This window comes from Marmota monax, unplaced genomic scaffold, assembly GCF_021218885.2.
Source record: "Marmota monax isolate L192 unplaced genomic scaffold, Marmota_monax_Labrador192_F-V1.1 WCK01_AAM20220418_F8-fsc00020, whole genome shotgun sequence".
In the NCBI taxonomy this organism is placed as follows: Eukaryota; Metazoa; Chordata; class Mammalia; order Rodentia; family Sciuridae; genus Marmota; species Marmota monax.
The window spans coordinates 18,288,277-18,309,821 of record NW_026692912.1 but is presented as its reverse complement, the minus strand read 5'-3'; the positions used below and the strand labels follow the sequence as shown (position 1 = coordinate 18,309,821).

General features: G+C 40.2%; 2 protein-coding genes across 9 annotated transcripts in view; one reads left to right on the top strand and one right to left on the bottom strand.

Annotated features, from left to right (window-relative positions):
* The window catches only part of Gapvd1 (GTPase activating protein and VPS9 domains 1), an 88,200-nt gene extending 85,168 nt beyond the window's left edge, over nucleotides 1-3,032 (bottom strand). For 7 of the 8 annotated variants that reach the window (XM_058581756.1, XM_058581761.1, XM_058581760.1 and 4 more), the window contains exon 1: nucleotides 2,898-3,032. The gene's annotated coding sequence lies outside the window, so the exon portion shown is untranslated. The remainder of the gene's footprint in view (nucleotides 1-2,897) is intronic. The other variant, XM_058581759.1, reaches the window with a different exon arrangement.
* Nucleotides 3,033-16,172: 13,140 nt separating this feature from the next.
* Nucleotides 16,173-20,487, top strand: Hspa5 (heat shock protein family A (Hsp70) member 5). Its single transcript, XM_046451917.2, has 9 exons — nucleotides 16,173-16,290; nucleotides 16,374-16,606; nucleotides 16,706-16,937; nucleotides 17,311-17,448; nucleotides 17,764-17,876; nucleotides 17,966-18,356; nucleotides 18,474-18,711; nucleotides 19,005-19,172; nucleotides 19,580-20,487. Exons 2-9 carry the CDS (start codon nucleotides 16,485-16,487, stop codon nucleotides 20,140-20,142), a joined length of 1,965 nt encoding a protein of 654 aa, XP_046307873.1. The 5' UTR covers nucleotides 16,173-16,290; nucleotides 16,374-16,484; the 3' UTR covers nucleotides 20,143-20,487.
* Nucleotides 20,488-21,545: the final 1,058 nt, after the last annotated feature.

Here is a 21,545-nt window from a genome sequence, read left to right as displayed (position 1 = left end):
TGAAAGTTTGAGGCCAGCCTCAGCAACTTAGTGAGGCCCTGACCAACTTAGTGAGACACTGTCTCAAAATAAAAAGGGCTGAAGATCTAGCTCAGTAGTAATACACCTCTGGGTTCAATCCCCAGTACTTCCCCAAAAAAATTAGATGAAAACTTTCCGTTTCATTCAATATGGATAATACTATTTGCAAGACTTTAAAAAAAAAATGACGTACTTTATTCTTAGAAATAAAAAAAAATAATCTAGTTCCTGTGAATTAACACATTTATTCAACAAATATTTACTGAGTACCTATTATAAGCCAACCCTTACTATGACAGAGCAGTGAGGACAAGGTCCCTATTGTCACAGAACTGACATAAAAGTAGGAAAGAAAAAGATTAAAATATTCAACAAATATACAATAACACATGCCATAAAGAAAACAGGGGCAGGGCTGGGGCTGTAGCTCAGTGGCAGAGAGCTTGCCTAGCATGTGTGACGCACTGGGTTCGATCCTCAGCATCATATACAAATAAAATAAAGGTATTCTGTTCATCTACAACTACAAAAAAAAAAAAAAGAAAAAGAAAAGAAAACACAGGAGCAGCAGGCAAAGAATGATAAAGGCAGCAATGTAAGGGCACAGACTGACAGGGATGACCTCTCCCAGGCAGGGACTCATAATGGAATGTTCAATTCTACACAAATACCAATCATATTTCATAAAATAGTTTTCTTTAGGAGCTGGGGTTATAGCCTAGCAATGGAAGGCGTGCCTAGCATATGTGACACATTGGGTTAGACCCTTAGCACCACATAAAAGTAAATAAAATAAAGGTATTGTATCCATCTACAACTAAAAATATTTTTAAAACATAGTTTTCTTTACATTTTAATACTCCCTCTTAATTATTTTCCAGAAAAAAATTGCTGTAGTGATTTTTTATTACTGCTATTATTTCAGAGGTGGAAAATCCCACCAAATGTTGACAGGTGTTTCACAAAGTACAAATTTTAAGATACACATATTCTGGGGGAAAAAAATGCTGAGTGATTTACCAATGAGAAGACTAATAGAAAAACAAAGAACTCCAAGAATCTGAAACAGAATTTCAAAAAAAAAAAATGACTTACCAACTCTTCAACTCCATAATCTCTACATTTACTTCCTATCATATATGAAAAAAAGGGTAACAGGAAGATAAATTTGGATAGAGACTCTGTTATTTTTCTCTTAAAGGTAAAGAAAATTAGGATATCCTCCTCTTTAAAAGCCATACCACCCTCATGATTTTAAGAAAAATCAGCAAACACCAACATTTCCTTTCACAGGATTACACAAGAGCTTGGAGGACTTAGATTACTTGGAACTAGGGATGCGCCTTAATACAAAAATCTGAGGGCCAAAATATTCACTTCCCTTTCTTCCTCTGATTCTTTTGCTAATTAACAGTACCCTGAAGGAAAAATCTATTGTCTGTCAAACTACCACTGTGGTATAAACAACAACTACAAATCTACTACTCTGATTCTATCCAAATCTTTGATTTCCTTGATTATGAAATTCTTTTTCATCTACACTATTATCCTGTCTACTTTGTCTTCTGTTTTACCTAATGACAGATATTTCCAGGCACTCATAGATGCCCCAAAACTTCTCACTTTTTTAGGAGTTTTTAGCCATTTGTGCTGTGGACTGCTTTGGAAGTCTGGTGAAGCCTATGGTCTCAGATTGATTTTAAATGCACAATATATATGAATATGAAAGAAACCTATTATACAGAAATACTAGCAAAACAATAAAAAAAGATATGGAGATTATATATATATATATATATATATATATATACAGCTTTATAATCACATTAGTTATAAGATCTGGTAACCCCATAAATTCGAAGAAATGATAAGCGTAAAGAATATCTTAGATATGTACATCAACTGTAAACATGATACAACAATATCTGTGATTTTTATTGGTAACAACTACAAATCTAAGACTGTGCATTTAAAATCAATCTGAGACCAATATTATTGTGGTTTGTTGTCTACTTTCCTAACTGAAGGAAATAATAAATTTCAGCTAGTGGTCAACAAAAATAAAGATGCAATTTTACCCCTAATCTTGTTACAGGACCCTTGAATTCTATCCACATTCTTTCCACTAGTGAACCCTAGATTGAAACTCTTTCCAAGCCCTGCTCAAACTGATTTTTGTCGCTAATTTTAAAACACTGATTCCTCTCATTGAACGTAACACCATGTCTCCTTGTTCTCATGCAGATTTATGTATAAATTCCTGTTTATTTCTGGGGTTTGCCTAGCCGGCACTCATGACAATTTTGCCAGTCTGTAAAACGTGAAGTTCAAGGAAAACAGAAGCAAACAAACGACCCACAGCCCCTCACTTCCAGACCTCCACCAGCAAGTGGAAAGAAGCCAAGTAAAGGGTGAGCGTTTACGATAGATGAGCTGCCCCAGACCCGTGCGTCCAGCTTGTCAAGATTCCCCGGTGCGCGACATCCCCGCCAGAGTCCTTCGGAAGACACCCCACCCGCTTCTCGCCTCGGGTGCTCAGTGTCCTGTCTGCCGGGGGCTCTCCCTGGCCCGCACCCCGAGCCGCCCCGCGGTTCTCCGGCCCCTTCCCACCCCATCCCCCATGCGTCCCTCCCTCCGGTCAGTTCCAGGCCGGCCGCCCGGGCCCCTGCGCGTTGCCTCATCTCTTCCCGGGCCTCGCCGCGTGTCCCCCCCACCACCGCCTCGCCAGACATTGAAGGGAAGGGTGCGGGGCCCAGGGGTCAGCTGCACCCGGCCGCCCGGCCGTCAGGCGCAGGCTGCGGCCCAGGCCGTAGCAGACGGGCTGCCCAGCACGGAGCCGTGCACTCGGCGCAGGATAGCCCGGGACGCGCGCTCACCGACGGGCGCATGCGGAAGAGGGCCCCGAGGTCCGTGTCGGACGGCCACTCGGCCACGGAGCCGTCGCCCTTGCCGCGAACCGCCGCCGCCGCCGCCGCTCGCTAGTCGGCTTCCCTGCGTCCTGCGGCGGCGCTGCCGCCACGCCAGCGCGCGTGCGCGGCGCCGCGGGGGCCCCTGGGATCGGCGGCGCGGCCGGGCCAGGCCCGGCCGCCCGCGGCTTCCCTTCCGCTGTCCGCTGCGGACCCGGCAGCTGCGCGTGTCCGGTCCCGCCTTCCTGAGAACCGCTCGCAACACCCAGGCTCTCGCCTCCGCGCACAGGAATGTTGGCCGAGAAAAATCCGCCTGAGCAAATACATGTAAAGACTTTCACGTGCCAGGGACATTATTTGAATGATTTTCACTCTCACCCCTGGCACACTTGCTCTTCCTTTTAGTTGAAAGCGTCGTGAATCGGTTGGGTGGTAGCTGGATTTGCAATATTAAACCTGGTTTCCCACTTGCCATTTTATCGAATTTTACATATGGTAAACTTGACCTTACAGTTATTTTAAGTAAGTCAATTGACAATTGAACAACTACTTTTGGGGGTGGGGGGGTGCAGATGAGGATCGAACAACTACTTAACAGAATACTCAGATGTATTCAGAGGTTAGGTTAGCCCAGTTCAACAGCCATAGAAACCTTAAAATTGGAAGACACCTTAAAGGTCATTATGCAACTCCTGCCCAAGCAGGAATCCCCTCTTGTACATTTAGCCAGATGGTCATCTTTTTAACAGTTCACATTTCAAGGAACTCATAAGTATTGCAGCCTGCTCCACTATTGGACAGCTCTAAATGTTAGAAAGTTCCACCTCCTGCTGAGCTGAAATCTGCTTCCTTTAACTTCTTTCCAGTGCTAGTAGTTATACTGTACAGCATGTTTTTCATTTGGCAAATGAGCCTCTAAGCACAAAAAATAGTAATAAAAAAAAATCACTTTCCCAACCATTTCAGATGTGAATCAAATCCCAGACTGCTCTCTCCATCTAGTCACCTTCCTTGATATACCCACTTTAAAAATTGTTAGAATTTGCTTTATTCTCTGGTAGCTAGTTAGGTACTAATGCTATCATGTTGCCCATTCAACTGATTCAAGGATTCAATTCAAATATTACTTACCAGCTCTTTTTTTAAATTTTTAAAAATATTTATTTTTCTGTTGTAGTTGGACACAATACCTTTATTTTATTTATTTTTATGTGGTGCTGAGGATGGAACCCAGGGCCTCACACATGCTAGGCTAGATAGAGTTCTACCCTGAGCCACAACCCCAACCCTTATTTTTTATTTTTAACCAGGAATTGAACTCAGGGGCACTCAACCACTGAGCCACATCCCCCAGCCTTATTTTTGTATTTTATTTAGAGACAGGGTCTCACTGAGTTGCTTAGCACCTCCTCATTGCTGAGGCTTTTAGCTCGCCATCTTCCTGTCTCAGCCTCCTGAGCCCTTGGGATTACAGGAGTGCTTACCACTTTACCTGAATCTATTTACTAGCTCTTGTTACATTGTACAAAGCAGCAGCAAGATGAAAAAAGCAACAGGATACAATTTATAACCTAAAGTGGAAAAAACTCCTACAGATTAAGGATTGTAAACTGAGGTAGGAATACTACCAGATTCCCAGATCTCATCAGGTTGTCCTTATGGAGGAGGTGACACTTGGAAGTTAATTAATGGCTGAGTTCAAGATGGAAAATGGCATTAGTGAATTGCTAAGAAAGAACCCAGCCTGAATAAAATGAACTTGTTCATAGTGAGTTCTGGAATACTGAGTACTCTAGACAGACTGGAGCACACAGGCCAGAGAGGAGGGGAATAAAAGGCCTCCAAAGTACCTAAAAGAATCTTGAGGGTCCTCAACCAACTATATTGTACATAGTAAGTGAAAAGAGAACTGGAATGGTTAGTTAATAACTAAGCCCTATTCTGTCACCTATGAATGAAGAACTTGAGATAGATAAACAGTTTCCAATCTTCTTTCCATTTGGCACACCCAAGGAATTCAATTCTCCTACCAGGGCTATGGATTTACAATTCTTGCAGAACGTGGACTAGGTAATACACTTACCACGTTTTACTCCTATGGGCAGAGAACCTGGCTGTCTTCATGGAACCTGTTGTAATAATATTTCTTTTGGCAGGGGTGAAAATTTTTGTTGTTTTTTTTTTCTTGATTTTTGGTTTTTGGTATTGGAGACTGAACCCACAGGCATTTTTAACTACTGAGTTATATTCTCCAGTCCTTTTAATTGAAGCTGGTCTCAAATTTGAATTCTTCCTGTTTTGATCTCTCAAGTTACTGGAATTACAGGCATGTGCCACCATGTATAGCTGCTATTATTTATTTATTTATTTATTTATTTGGTACTGGGGATTAAACCAAGAGGCACTTAGAGATTAAGCCACATTCCCAGCACTTCTTTTCTTTTCTTTCTTTTTTTTTTCTTTTCTTTTTTTCTTTTTTTTTTTTTTTTTGATACAGGGTCTCACTAAGTTGCTTAGGGCCTCACTAAGTTGCTTAGGGCCTCACTAAATTGCTGAGGCTGACCTTGAATTAGTGATTCTTCTGCCTCAGCCACCTGAGTGGCTGAAATTACAGGTGTGTAACACCACACCAAACTATTTTGTTTCTTAAATAGGTGGGATAAATAAATTGTGACCTCTGTCCATTTTTTTTTCCACTATACCACTCAACCATCCCTGACATAAAGGGATATTTACTTGTCCATAGTCACAAATTCTTACTGAATCTTTTTTTTTTTTTTTTTTTTTTTAATATTTATTTTTTAGTTTTCGGCAGACACAACATCTTCGTTTGTATGTGGTGCTGAGGATCGAACCCGGGCCGCATGCATGCCAGGCAAGCGCGCTACCACTTGAGCCACATCCCCAGCCCTTACTGAATCTTGATAAGAGTTCAGTTCTTCAGACATCCAGCTTCTAATTTCCCATTAAAATATCCTTCTCAGAATCACAGAGCAATGACAAAATGAGAATTTAAATATATAAAAAAATTGTCTATGTGTGCATAGCCGGTCTTAGAAGTAAAATTTTTTTTTTAATATTTATTTTTTAGTTTTCGGCGGACACAACATCTTTGTTTGTATGTGGTGCTGAGGATCGAACCCGGGCCGCACACATGCCAGACGAGCGCGCTACCGCTTGAGCCACATCCCCAGCCCGTAAAATTTTTTTAAAAAGATGTTAATAATAATAAAAGATGTCAGGCTGGAGATAAAGCTCAGGTGGTAGAGTGCTTGCCTTGCATGCACAAGGCCCTGGGATTCATCCCCAGCACCAAAAAAAAAAAAAAAAAAAAAAAAAAGTCTATGCCAGGTAATATGAGGGGACTCTGGCAAGTGTTTCTGGACAAAAACACTGTATCACCAAGTCTATCAAAGACCCCCAAACTTTGTCATTAGTTATAGATATTTTTAACTAAAGAGGCTAACCATAGAGGTGAAAACTTGCTCAAAAGCAATAAATAGTATTCCCTGAGGTTGTCTTATTCACCATTGTCTTGCTGGAACCTGGTATGCTGCCTAGAAATAAATATTTGCTTGGTTTTTTTAATATTTATTTTTAGTTGTCATTGGACACAATACTTTTATTTTATTTATTGTATGTGGTGCTGAGGATCAAACTCAGGGCCTCGTACATGGTAGGCAAGCACTCTACGCTGAGCCACAACCCCAGCCCTATTTGCTTGTTTTTAAATGATCTATTTAAGTTCAGAGTCTCAGGGATCATCTACTCTACACCCTCATTCTTTTGGAATTTGGAGGCTGTTCTTCAAGACATCCTACCATGCCACTGGGAAAAGAAACATATTAAGATATTAATATGCTCAGCACCTACAAAAAGGAAAATATGACAGTTAAGTGAGTGCAAACCATACCAGAAAGAAAAACATGGCTGCATCTAGAAATAAAGAAATATTAAGAAGAAGAACAAGATTAAAAGAAGAAACCAGGACTTAACCTATGGCATGTTTTTATCTATTGGGCACACAGTTTGAAAAAGAAAACACACAGAAATGTTAGTATACACCTGTAAAGCTTTTGCCTATGGAAAGATTAGTGTCTCATCTGAGTCAGTTAAATTATAGGTTAAGTGACAAGGAAACGCAGCTACAACAGAAATAGACACCAGTACAGCACAGAATTCATAACTTTACCATGAAATAAGTCTAAAACTGTATTTTCAACTGTAACACAGATGGTACCAATCCTACCTATCCCACTTGGTAGTTATGAAGATAAGACCAAAAGATTACCAGGCACAGTGGTGTGTACCTAAAATCCCAGTACTCAGGAGGTTGAGGCAGAAGCATCACTTAAGCCAAGGAATTCAAGACCAACCCTGGCAACCCAGCAAGACATCAATTCAAGAACAAAGATGCAGGTCAAAGCTGTTAACATAAAGCAAAACAAAAATGTAAGATGCTATATTGTGTCATGGTTCAAACTCATAAACTCCAGATGAGCATTTAAAACATCCAGTGCTGGGCTGGGATTGTAGCTCAGTGGTAGAGTGCTTGCCTAGCATGTGTGGGGCATTGGGTTTGATACTCAATACTCCAAGTAAATAAATAAAGGTATATTGACAACTAACAAACATTTTTTAAAAAGATCTAATGCAGAAAGCAACAAGCCCTTTTTAGTTTATTACCTTTAGGAAAATTTTTCAATCAAATAATAGAGGAATCCATTTTGCTCTTTAAAAACGTTATCTAATTATACCCAGGGAGGATACTGTTGTCAATTTCAAAGGTATCTGTCCAAATTTTCTCTCTCTCTCTCTCTCTATTTAACACAAATAAGATCACATTTTACATACTATTCTACAGCTGGCTTTGTTTGTTTGTTTGTTTGTTTGTTGACTAATAAATCTTAGCCACTTACTTGTTATCCCAGAGACTTGAAAGGCTGAGGCAGGAAGATCACACGTTTGAGGCCAGCTTGAGCAACTTAGTGAGACCCTGCCTCAAAATTACAAATGAAAGAGGAACTGAAGATGTGACTCAGTGTAGATTCTTCTGGGTTCAATCTCCAGTCTCAATAAATACATAAATGAATAAATAAAGCGTAGCATCTTTTCATATCAGTGTGTAAAAATTTATTTTATATTAAACTTTGCACAATTTATTAATTGATTGATTGGTTGATTATACTGGGGATTGAACCCAGGGATATTTAACCACTGAGACACATCCCCTGCTCTTTTTGGTATTTTATTTAGAGACAGGGTCTCATTGAGTTGCTTAGGTCCTCACTAAATTGCTAAGACTGGCATTGAACTCATCATCTTCCTGCTTCAACCACCCAAATCACTGAGATTACAGGCATGTGCCATGTATTTCCATAGTGTAATCCACCATAGTTTATTTAGTATTCCATACATGGACAATCAGATTGACTCATGACTTTTTTTTTTTTTTTTTGGTACCAGGGATTGAACTCAGTGGTGCTTAACCATTGAGCCACATCCCAGCCCTATTTTGTATTTCATTTAGAGACAGGGACCCACTGAGTTGCTTATACTGAGACTGGCTTTGAACTCAGGATCCTCCTATCTCAGCCTCCTGAACCATCATGCTCAACCAGCATGACTCATGACATTTTGAATTACAAAAAAAAAAAAAAAAGAGTAAATTAACCACAAATAAATACCTATATACATAAATCATCATCATCATCATCATCATCATCATCATCATCATCAAGTGGTTCTAAAGCTCTGGGAATCCAATAAGTAAAAAAATTCAGAAAGACATGTTCGGAAGCTGTCTTAATACCAGGTGGCACAAAATTATCCTTTAAAAAGGTCCTTTTGGGGCTGGGGTTGTGGCTCAATGGTAGAGTGCTCGCCTAGCATGTGTGAGGCCCTGGGTTTGATCCTCAGCATCACATATAAATAAATAAATAAATAAAATAAAGATATTGTGACCAACTACAACTAAAAAATAAACATTAAAAAAGAAAAGAAAAAAAGGTCCTTTTGTTGCTGGGCACAGTGGTGCATGCCTGTAATCCCAGCAGCTCAGGAGGCTGAGGCAGAAGGATTTTAAGTTCAAAGTCAGGCTCAGCAATTTAGCAAGGCCCTAAACAATGTAGTTTAAATAAAAAACACAATATGTGGTTCAGGCTCAGTGGTTAAGCTCTTTGGGTTTAATCCTTAGTACAAAAAAAAAAAAAAAAATCCAACTGCACTTTGAAAATGGGACAGAATACCAGTTACAGCCTTAGCCCATGTATGTTCTGGGCCCTTGTTTGTCCTGCATGGATTGGCCGAGAAATAATAGTATTCAGGAGGTCAATTTAACAGGTCACTGATAAGAGATATGATTTAAGATCCCTTACTTGCTTGGCGACCCTTCCAAGGCCCAAGGGATGTATTCATGTAGTCATATGGCTTGACAAAGTTTGCTAAGGAATTTTAAATTATTGGACAAGTTGAGGGCAACAAAAGCCTTGAACTTGCTGGGCACAGTGGCACTCACCTGTTATCCCATGCGGCTCAGGAGGCTGCACGAGGATCCTTAGTTCAAAGCCAGCCTCAGCAAAAGCAAGGCGCTAAGCAACTCAGTGAGACTCTGCCTCTAAATAACAAAATAGGGCTGGGGATGTGGTTCAGTGGTTGAGTGCCCCTGAATTCAATCCCCAGTACCCCCCCCCCAAAAAAAAAAGGCTTAACTTGAGAGAACAGGGTCTCACTAAATTGCCCAGGATGGCCTTAAATTTGGGACTACAGACGTGCACCACCACACCTCGCTAGAAATTAGAAGGATTTTTTTTTTTTTTTTTTTTTGCGGGGGGAGGGTGTACTAGGGATTGAACCCAGGAGTGCTTTACCACTGATCTACATCTCTACCCCTTTTATTTTTTATTTTGAGACAAAGTCTTCCTAAGTTGCTTAGGGCTTTAATAAAGTGCTGAAGCCGGTTTTGGACTTGCAATCCTTCTGCCTCAGCCTTCTAAATTATTGGGATTACAGAATGTACCACCACATCCAGATGAAATTAGGAGTTTTAATGGCTGTATATTATTTCATCATACTGATATATCATAATTTGTTTCAAAATAGAAATTATTTCTGATAAAACTTATGCAAATTTTCTAAAAATATAGAAAAGTTAAATAGAAATGTGAAATTTTATAAAGTTTATTTTACAAATAAATGTTATAGGGCTGGGCATGGTGGTGCATGCCTGTAACCCCTTGATTATGAGGCTGAGGCAGGAGAATCAGAAGTTCAAAGCCAGTTTCAGTAACTTAGTGAGGCCCTAAAGTAATTTATCAAGAGACACTGTCTCAAAATAAAAAAAAAGGGCTGGGAATATAGCTCAGTGGTAAAATGCAGCTGGGTTCAATCCCCAGTATCAAAAAGAAATAACAAAAGAAATAGATGTTACAATATTATCATACTATAACTCATTTTTTGGACTTAACAGATATAACAGATTTGTTTTATGAACTTGACAAGCTGATTCTTAAACTTATATGGAAACACAAAACTCTAAGAATAGTCAAAGGCATTCCTGAGGGAGAACAACATGAAGGTTTGTTCTTCCAGATATCAAGACTTACTATTAAGCTATAGTAATTAAGATAAAGGTTAAAACTATGGTAATATGAAAAAACGGTGCTAGGACAATTGGCTATCCGTGAAGGAAAAAAATGAATTTGACTTATACTGTATACAATCCATATAATACATTTAATTCTAGGTGACTTACAGCTCTAAAAGAAGTTAAAAAATCAGTTTTTAGAAAATATCTTAGCTGGGTGTGGTGGCACATGCTTGTAATTCAGGTACTGGAGAGAATGAGTGGATCATTTGAGATTGAGTAATCAGGGAAATAAAAATTTAAACCACAATGAGATGCCAGTATACATTCACAGATTGTCAAATAAAACATTTATATTAACTGCTTTGGGGGAGGGTACACAGGATTTTACCCAGGGGCACTTAACCACTTAACCACTGAGCCAAATCCAGCCCTTTTTATATTTTGAGACACAGTCTCACTAAGGTGCTTAGGGTTTCACTAATTTGCTAAGGCTGGCTTCTAACTTGCAATCCTCCTGCCTCAGCCTTCCGGGCTGCTGGGGTTACAGATGTTTGCCACCATGCCTGTCTTGATTTAACTGTTGACAATGATATGGAACACTAGGAAGTCTTGCAGATTTCTGATGAGTGTATACATTTCTTCAAGCACTCTGGAAAGCAAGTTTGTCATAACTTACTAAAGTGGAGGGTATTCAAACTTTTCTGTCCTCCCCCCATAGTAGAAATGGAACCCAGGGGTGCTCTATCACTGAGTTACATTCCCAGTCATTTTTATTTTGAGACAAGGTCTTGCTAAATTTCCCAGGCTGACCTCAAACTTGCAATCCTCCTCTTTCAGCTTTCTGAGTAGCAGGGGTTACAGGCATGCACCATCACACCCAGCAGCAATTTTACTTTGAGAATTACACATACAAAAAGACTACACGATTTATCCCCACTATTATTTCCAGCTCAAGGATTAAGAGTGAAACTTGTTTGATGAAGTGATTTTCTGCTAGTTCCTCAAACAAAAATGCACCTATGTGCCTAATATATGAAAATAAGTAGATGTACCAATTTAAAAGCATTTACAAAAATCTTTGTCAAATTAAAAGTATTTATTTTCCATTAAAAGAAATCTTGGGGGGTGGGCTGGGGATGTGGCTCAAGCGGTAGCGCGCTCACCTGGCATGCGTGCGGCCCGGGTTCTATCCTCAGCACCACATACAAAGATGTTGTGTCCGCCAAGAACTGAAAAAAATAATAAAAAAAAAAACATATTAAAAAAAATTCTCTAAAAAAAAAAAAAGAAATCTTGGGGCTGGGGTTGTAGCTCAGTGGTAAAGCACTTGTCTTGCATGCATGAGGCACTGGGTTCAATTCTCAGCACCAGATAAAAATAAATATTGTGTCCATCTACAACTAAAAAAAATAAAAATAAAAAAGAAAGAAATCTTGGCCAGGTATGGAGGCACATGCCTGATATCTCAGAGGCTCAGGAGGCTGAAACAGGAGGATCACAAGTTCAAAGCCAGCCTCAGCAAAAGTGAGGCACTAAGCAATTCAGTGAGACCCTGTCTCTGAATAAAATACAAAATAGAGTTGGGGATGTGGTTGAGAAAAGAAAAGAGAGAAATCTTTTTAAAATTTTTTTTTAGTTGTAGATGGACACAATACCTTTATTTTGCTTATTTATTTTTATGTGGTGCTGAGGATTGAACCAGTGTCTCACATGTGGAAGGCAAACGCTCTACCACTGAGCCACCTCAGCCCCAAGAAAGAAATCCTGAAAGCTGATCCTCAAGAGGTGACATTTGAAGAGCTTCTAAAATTTCCTCTCAGTATATTATTAATAATAACATTACCATGATTATACAATTTTCAAAGAACTTTCACATATAGCATCTCATTTGAGCCTTGAAACAATTAACTAAGACAGACAAGACAGAAAGCATCCCCACCCATTAAACAGATGAAGAAAGTAAGTTTCCCACGTACATATATGAAAATACCTAAGTGAATCCCACCATTATGGGTCTTAATTAGAATAAGATATATTCCATGCTTATCCAATTGTATCAAAATGGATTCTAGTAATGTCATACATAACTAAAAAGAACTACAACAACAACAAAACTAAAACTGGGGCTCTGAAAAGCATCCCTCCCCAACAAGGTCACGTGCCCTATCTTCTATTTTTTTAATATTTATTTTTTAATTGTAGGTGGACACAATACTTTTATTTAATTAATTTATTTTTATGTGGTGCTGAGGATAGAACCCAGGTCCTCACACATGCTAGGTAAGCGCTCTACTGCTGAGCCAAAACCCCAGCCACCTATTTTCTATTTTAATGTTCTCTCCAACAAATCATGTAGAAGATTCTCAATTATCAGTGTCTAAATGGTCAACTTATACATTACTCAGACCCTTCCATTTTCATTCCTGTTCTCTGCCTTTCATTTATTATTTTCTTTCAGAAAGATTACCTGGGAGGTAAATGATATCCAATCCTAATCAATCCAACTTTAGCTCTCTGAAATGGCAAATTGAAATCTATTTTCTTACTCAACCTCTTGAATTTGTGGGATTATAGTAACGTGCAAACAGTTTTTTTTTTAAATATCTTTATTTGGAAGCTGGAATGTAGCTCAGTTGGTAGAGAAGCACAAATGAAATGAGCTAATTTAAATTAGGCAAATTACACTTAGCCATCATAAATTATCAAAATATGTGACCACTGGGTATCCTATAAACCTGAAGCTCAGGATGACAACCTGGACTAAAAAGGTTAGAAATCAAACTTCCAAGGGTAAAATTTGGGGCTCATTTCTTCACAGTTGTGTGATATCCTGGGCAAGTTTCAGATTCCTTAGTTCTAAAATAGGGGTAGGGCTGGGGTTGTGGCTCAGTGGCAAAGTGCTTGCCTTGCACATGTGAGGTGTTGGGCTTGATCCTCAGTACCACATAAAAACAAATAAACAAAGATATTGTGTCCATGTATAACTAAAAAAAAAAAAATAAAGTAAAATAGGGGTAAAAATATTTTCATAAGAATTAAAATAAATATTTAGCAGTGTCTAGCACTTAATTATTGATAACTTGACAGAGATACTATTATTGGCCTTTAACATTCAGCAAATTGGTTTTGTGTACGAAATTTCCTGTTCTACCTATAAATAATCATGTTTTGGATGCACTATAATATGAACCATAATATACATAAAGTATTTAAATTTCCAATTCTTTGAAAGTTAGCCGACATTGTTTTTCTAAGTCATAGAAAAAGGAGAGTTGCAAAAGTTTTCACTAATCAAGGGTGAGGCTGGAGGGTTTTATATATATCATAGTAGGATTGAATATCCAGTCGTGCTCTACCACTGAGCTACATCCCCATCCCTTTTTATTGATTTGTTTGACAGGGTCATACTAAGTTGCCAAAGCTGACTTTGAACTTGTAATCCTCCTGCCTCAACCTCTTGAATTGTCTGGTTATAGTAATGTGCAAAGAGTTTTTTTTTTTAATATCTTTATTTGGGGGCTGGGGATATAGCTCAGTTGGTAGAGTGCCTGCCTCACATGCACAAGGCCCTGAGTTCAATTCCCAGCACCACATAAACAAAAACCCACAAACTTTAGTTTTATGTGGTGCTGAGGATTGAACACAGTGCCTCACATGTGCAAGGCAAGTGCTCTACCACTGAGCCACAGTCCCAGCCAGAGTTTTGTTTTGCTTGAAATGGCTTAAAGCTGTAATATGGCCAAATGATGAATTCGATCTTGCTACTGGACTGATGTAACCCAAAGAAGGGTCAATGTTGCAGCAGTATTACATGCTCTGTAGAAAGAGATGCATGATGCAACCTCTCCAGTAAGAATGGAGTCAACTCTGAGTCATCAGTATAAACTTTCAGGAGCACTAAAGGAGAAAGCAAAATTCTTGAGTACTGACTTATTGGCTCAACATCATAGTGAACTGTGTATAAGATGTTTGTTTACCATTTGGATACAACATACCCTTAAATCTCAAATAATGCATTTAGGGATTCGGGTTATGGCTCAGCGGTAGAGCGCTTGCCTAGCCGGATGAGACACTGGGTTTGATCCTCAACACCACATAAAAATAAAATAAAGGTTATTGTGTCCACCTACAACTAAAACAAATATTAAAGAAAGAATGCATTTAATAGCAATACTGCAGTCATCAGTACCTGACAGTGATAATGTACCAAGCATCTTCTTAAGTACCTAAGAATATTTTGTATCAGGGCTTTGGCCAGTCCATAGTAGATGGTCCAAAAAAAAAATTGTTGAATGGATGAATTATAATAAAAAGTTATTAAGAACATTGGCGGGCTGGGGATGTGGCTCAAGCGGTAGCGCGCTCGCCTGCCATGCGTGCGGCCCGGGTTCGATCCTCAGCACCACATACAAAGATGTTGTGTCCGCTGAAAACTAAAAAATAAACATTAAAAATTAAAAAAAAAAAAAAAGAACATTGGCTATGGAGTAAAGTTGACCTGAATATCAATACTAACTCATTACTCACCAGACCATTGACTGGTCTAATTATTTAGTCTCAGTGTTCTCACCTGGAAAATGGATTTCCCTTTTTCAGCCTATTAATGACTTAATTATAAGGCCCAAATAATACATGAAAAGCACACAAAACGATGCTTGGCACATAGTAAGCAAAGTAAATGGCACCCTCTATTATTTTTCTATTACGATATTATACAAGAGTAAAGAAGCATTATCAAGACGACCTCTGACAAATGCATTTAGGACACCCATGCATTGTATAGGACTGAAGATAGAAAGTGTCCAGAAGGGATAAGGAAGGACTTGTAAATGATAACTTGAGCCAGAAAGGGAGATGGGCAGGGGAGAGGAAGAAAAGGGGTGGCAAGTGGCTTTAATATCACAGGAAAGGGTTATCACAGTAGGGAAGGAAGGTCAGGACTAGGAGAAAATTCCCTGGCCAGGGTAGTCCTGGGAACTAACGAGGGTCAGGGTACTTTTGGAGAAGCCCGAAATAGACAAAAATAGTTAGGAAGGGTACAGGGGTGATTTAACTATTTGGGAGGAGCCATGATTCGCTGCCCGATAGCCCAAAACAGGCCCAAGCTCAAGAGCTGCGGGCCGGTGATTAACAAAGGGCCCTGAGGTTCGGACATTAAAGAACCGGCAGCGGATGCGTCGGGTGGAGAAAATAAGTTCTGGAGAGTTCACCGCACCTACGCTGAGGCCAGTCTGGTTTGGACGGAATAGAACCCGGGAGGAGCAAAAGCTGCTTCCTGCTTTGGGATTAGGAACAGAGAAGGGGAGGGCCAGCAGTAAAGCTGGATCTCAGGTACCACAACCCCAAGGGAACAGGACCGCGAAACCGGCGCCAGTCCCCCAGGGGCCATCGTGAAAATACGTTCAGAGCGGTTACCGGCGGAAGCTGCGTCGGGGTGAGAGGTCACACGAAGGACAGGCAGCTGCTGAACCAATGGGGCCAGCCCACGGTGCGGATGTTGCCTCTCATTGGTGGCTGCGAGAACGACTAGCAGCCAATGAGTCTGCCCGGGGGGCGTAGCGGTGACGTAGATTGCGGAGGAGGCCGCTTCGAATCGGCTGCGGCCAGCTTGGTGCTCTGAGCCAATCAGTGGCCTCCAACGAGCAGCACCTTCACCAATCGGAGGCCTCCACGACGGGGCTGGGGGCAGGGTATATAAGCCGAGTCCGCGACGGCGCGCTAGTCATTGGCGGAGACAACACAGACGGATAGAGTTGAGACGTCTGAGTGTGAGAGGTAAGTGCTGCGGCCTGCTTTCCCGGGTCTGCCTTTTACGTTGTTCGCAGCTCCTTCTGATGCCTTGCCCTTGCCATTCTCAGACCCGTAACCTCACTGTACTCAGCTGCGGCCTTTTGCTGGATTGCCTGCGATTTCTGACTGTCTGCTTCCCTGCCTGCTGACCGAGAGCAAGTGGCCGACAGCTACGGAAGATGAAGCTCTCTCTGGTGGCCGCGGTGCTGCTGCTGCTCTGCGCGGCGCGGGCCGAGGAGGAGGACAAGAAGGAGGATGTGGGTACTGTGGTCGGCATCGACCTGGGGACCACTTACTCCTGGTAAGTGGGGTTTGCAGAAGGGGGAGAATGGGGCGTGGCCTCCTCGGCTGGTGTGAGAAGTGCAGTACTGATCCCTTTGCTGTTGGGTTTTTCCGCCAGCGTCGGGGTGTTCAAGAATGGCCGCGTGGAGATCATCGCCAACGATCAGGGCAACCGCATCACGCCGTCTTATGTGGCCTTCACCCCTGAAGGGGAACGTCTGATCGGCGATGCGGCCAAGAATCAGCTCACTTCCAATCCTGAGAACACGGTCTTCGACGCCAAGCGGCTCATCGGCCGCACTTGGAATGACCCGTCGGTGCAGCAAGACATCAAGTTCTTGCCTTTCAAGGTTCGACCAGGCTATTCTCCTCCTGCTAGAGGGTGGGTGGGATAGTGGGAGTATTTAGGGTTAAGAAATCGCTAAAAATAGTTTTAAGAGAATAAGAAAGGATAGGGATGAAATGTAATTGAATGCTTTTTTAGTTTGTTACGAAACAGAACCTTGAAGTTGGCGAACAGTCTTTTCACAACAGTTTAGGAATAAAAGATAATTTGAAGAAAATTATAATAAACCTACATGCCCCTAGTATTTCTAGGCAATATTCAGCTTCAAGTGACGAAAATAAACCAAATTATGGGCGAAAAAGTGAGTCTTTTTAAAGCCTGGATTATAGTTGTTTAACTATTTGAAATATTACTTATTAAATCTTTCTTTAAAATAGGTGGTTGAAAAGAAAACTAAACCATACATTCAGGTTGATATTGGAGGTGGGCAAACTAAGACATTTGCTCCAGAAGAAATTTCTGCTATGGTTCTCACTAAAATGAAAGAGACTGCTGAGGCTTATTTGGGAAAGAAGGTAAATATTTCTAGAACAATGTTAAGTGTTTATTTTTTTTAAAGATTATTTGATTCTTGGTTGATTTGTGGATGCCTTATGGTGTTAAAACTTTGAATCTGAATGACATCCATGTTTGTCAGGTTTACTTTTTTAATGCTTGACTGTAGGCCAAACAAAATGGCCAGATACTTTTCATCTTGGATATAAAGTTGTATATAATATACTCTTCCTACCAGTAAACTGGCATAGATACTAGAGTGGTAGTTTGACTAATTTAAATAAGGGTTAAACCATGTATAATAATACACTTACTTTCTTTTGATATTCTTTTAGGTTACCCATGCAGTTGTTACTGTACCAGCCTATTTTAATGATGCCCAGCGGCAAGCAACCAAAGATGCTGGAACTATTGCTGGCCTGAATGTTATGAGGATCATCAATGAGCCGTAAGTATCAAATTCAAGGATATGGCATATTTGCCAATAGGGGAAACTTGAACCTGACTAAGCATTTTCCCCCTTTTTCATTCAAACAGTACAGCAGCTGCTATTGCTTATGGCCTGGATAAGAGGGAGGGAGAGAAGAACATCCTAGTGTTTGATTTGGGTGGTGGAACCTTCGATGTGTCTCTTCTCACCATTGACAATGGTGTCTTCGAAGTCGTGGCCACTAATGGAGATACTCATCTGGGTGGAGAAGACTTTGACCAGCGTGTTATGGAACACTTCATCAAGCTGTACAAAAAGAAGACTGGCAAAGATGTTAGGAAAGACAACAGAGCTGTGCAGAAACTCCGGCGTGAAGTAGAAAAGGCCAAGCGGGCCCTGTCTTCTCAACATCAAGCAAGAATTGAAATTGAGTCCTTCTATGAAGGAGAAGACTTTTCTGAAACCTTGACTCGGGCCAAATTTGAAGAGCTAAACATGGTGTGTTCCTTGTTTTCTGCTTTGCTAATTAGATGTATTTAGCCTCTCTGAATTTAAGATAATGTGTCCAATATCTAGGTATAACAGGCATCACAATAACCATGTCTCTTATTTTAGGACCTGTTCCGGTCTACCATGAAGCCTGTTCAGAAAGTACTGGAGGATTCTGACTTGAAGAAGTCTGATATTGATGAGATTGTTCTTGTTGGTGGCTCTACTCGAATTCCAAAGATTCAGCAACTTGTTAAAGAGTTTTTCAATGGCAAGGAGCCATCCCGTGGCATAAACCCAGATGAAGCTGTTGCATATGGTGCTGCTGTCCAGGCTGGTGTACTCTCTGGTGATCAAGATACAGGTAGGTTACAAAGCTTTGGTAGTTTGATAGGAAGAATATAATTAGCAATTGCTTTATAAAACAACAGAAGTGTAAGCCACAAATTTACCCAGCTAGTAAAGGTATAGTGAAGACAAGTCCTAGTGCAGTCTTAAGATTCTTAGCAACAACTGTGTAATTCATTTATCCTAAATTGTTTATGCCTAGAACCTAAACAAATGACAAAACAGAAAAATAAATTTTTAAAAGTTTGTGGAGAGATTGCTTGTAGTGTTCTTGAATCAGAACTTACCTTGATTAATTTACCTTTGCAGGTGACCTAGTACTGCTTGATGTATGTCCCCTGACACTTGGTATTGAAACTGTGGGAGGTGTCATGACCAAACTGATACCAAGGAACACTGTGGTACCCACTAAGAAGTCTCAGATCTTTTCTACAGCTTCTGATAATCAACCTACTGTTACAATCAAGGTCTATGAAGGTAATTACTTACATTTGTTACTATTGTGGTGTGCTTTAAAAGAATGTGACTCTGTTAAATATACACTATAAAAATGGCTAGGTAAAGGAGAAGCTGCTGTTTTCAAGATGGGGGAGGAGGTCCTTAATTTGATGCTGAGTGTCATATATTCAGTACTTATTTAGCACTCTTTCCCATTAGAAATAACTTCTGAGCTGGCTTCTAGAATATAAGAACAAAAGCGAGTTTTCACTCGAAAACAGGTGAAATTTAGTTAAGGGTTAGTAATAGTGTCACCCAGTTGCTGTCTTCAGTAGACCAGTAAAACTTTTGGTTTGAAGTGCCCTTGCCCCATTATGTGTTCTAATAGACTGAAATGTAGGGATCCAGAATTGTCAGTAACAAGTTTTTCTGTGTGTAACTTCTAGGTGAACGACCCCTGACAAAAGACAACCACCTTCTGGGTACATTTGATCTCACTGGAATTCCTCCTGCTCCCCGTGGGGTCCCCCAGATTGAAGTCACTTTTGAGATAGATGTGAATGGTATTCTTCGGGTGACAGCTGAAGACAAGGGTACAGGGAACAAAAATAAGATCACAATTACCAATGATCAAAATCGCTTGACACCTGAAGAAATCGAAAGGATGGTTAATGATGCTGAGAAGTTTGCTGAGGAAGACAAAAGACTGAAGGAGCGCATTGATACCAGGAATGAGTTGGAAAGCTATGCCTATTCTCTAAAGAATCAGATTGGAGATAAAGAAAAGTTGGGAGGCAAACTTTCCTCTGAAGATAAGGAGACCATGGAAAAAGCTGTAGAGGAAAAAATTGAATGGCTGGAAAGCCACCAAGATGCTGACATTGAAGACTTCAAAGCTAAAAAGAAGGAACTAGAAGAAATTGTTCAGCCAATTATCAGCAAACTCTATGGAAGTGCAGGCCCTCCCCCGACTGGTGAAGAGGATACATCAGAAAGAGACGAGTTGTAGACACTGATCTGCTAGTGCTGTAATATTGTAAATACTGGACTCAGGAACTTTCGTTAGGAGAAAATTGAGAGAACTTAAGTCTCGAATGTAATTGGAATCTTCACCTCAGAGTGGAGTTGAAAATGCTATAGCCCAAGTGGCTGTTTACTGCTTTTCATTAGCAGTTGCTCACATGTTTTGGGGTGGGGGGAGAGGAGGAATTGGCTATCTTAAAAACTGGATATAAAAATGTGGGTCAGGATGTGTGTTCACCTCAGAAATGTTCTATTTAACAATTGGGTCATGCACATCTGGTGTAGGAACTTTTTTCTACCATAAGTGACACCAATAAATGTTTGTTATTTACACTGGTCTAATTTTTGTGAAAAGCTTCTAATTAGATAAAACATTCCAATTTAAGGTTCTCATTTTTGTGAACTTGGTTTGAGGTTATTTGAAATGTTGAAATAAGGAAACATTTCTGTTTAAACTAGACAAATTCCCTGGAAATATTCATCTAAGAAAAGGGGAGGAGGTTCACTGTATCCTTACCTAGTCAAGGGCCATTTCAGAGGCCAAGAGTGGAGTTTTCTTGAATATAATTAAAATTTCCTACTTCCCCTTCTTAAAACTTACTATAAATGATGCTTGTAGCTGCTTAGGTTATCTTTTTTTTTTTTCATCCCTCTGAACTCAGGCTGTACAGTGAGCTGTATCCCAGCCCTTTATATTTAGACAGGGTCTTCCTAAATTGCCCAGCTAGTTTGCAGTCTTCCTGCCCCAGCTCTAGTTGCTGGGATTACAAGGGCAGGCCACTGTGCCTGGCTGGATTCTCTTCTAAGAATTGATGGAATTTTCATTAGATTTTTCAATTTAAAAAGACTTAATTGCACACACCCCCTCCCCTGCACACACACAAAAAATGGGGCCTGATCACTGATATTAACTTTTATATACACTTAGATTTTAATTTTTTAAATTTTTTTTGGATTACTGGGGATCAAATCCAAGGCTTTGCACTTGCCCAGCACACACTGCCACTTAGCTGGATTCATTTTATTTATTTATTTTTTTAATTTTTTATTTTTAATTTTTTATTGTTGGTTGTTCAAAACATTACATAGTTCTTGATATATCATATTTCACACTTTGATTCAAGTGGGTTATGAACTCCCATTTTTACCCCATATACAGATTGCAGAATCACATCAGTTACACATCCATTGATTTACATATTGCCATACTAGTGTCTGTTGTGTTCTGCTGCCTTTCCTATCCTCTACTATTCCCCCCCCCCCCCATCCATTTTATAATTTTAAAAAGGTAAAAAAGGAGGACTTTTTAAGCTCCAGCTACAGTAGAATCCTCCCTGAAATTTCTCAGTGGTAGTAGGGTGGCATCTAGATGGTGGCCTTAATACTATA

Excerpts from the sequence above, each read along its gene's own strand:
- Hspa5 (XM_046451917.2), top strand. The coding sequence starts at position 16,485 with ATGAAGCTCTCTCTGGTGGCCGCGGTGCTGCTGCTGCTCTGCGCGGCG. Across the intron at positions 18,357-18,473 it reads AATTTGAAGAGCTAAACATG|GACCTGTTCCGGTCTACCAT; the intron begins GTGTGTTCCTTG and ends CTCTTATTTTAG. Across the intron at positions 18,712-19,004 it reads CTCTGGTGATCAAGATACAG|GTGACCTAGTACTGCTTGAT; the intron begins GTAGGTTACAAA and ends TTACCTTTGCAG.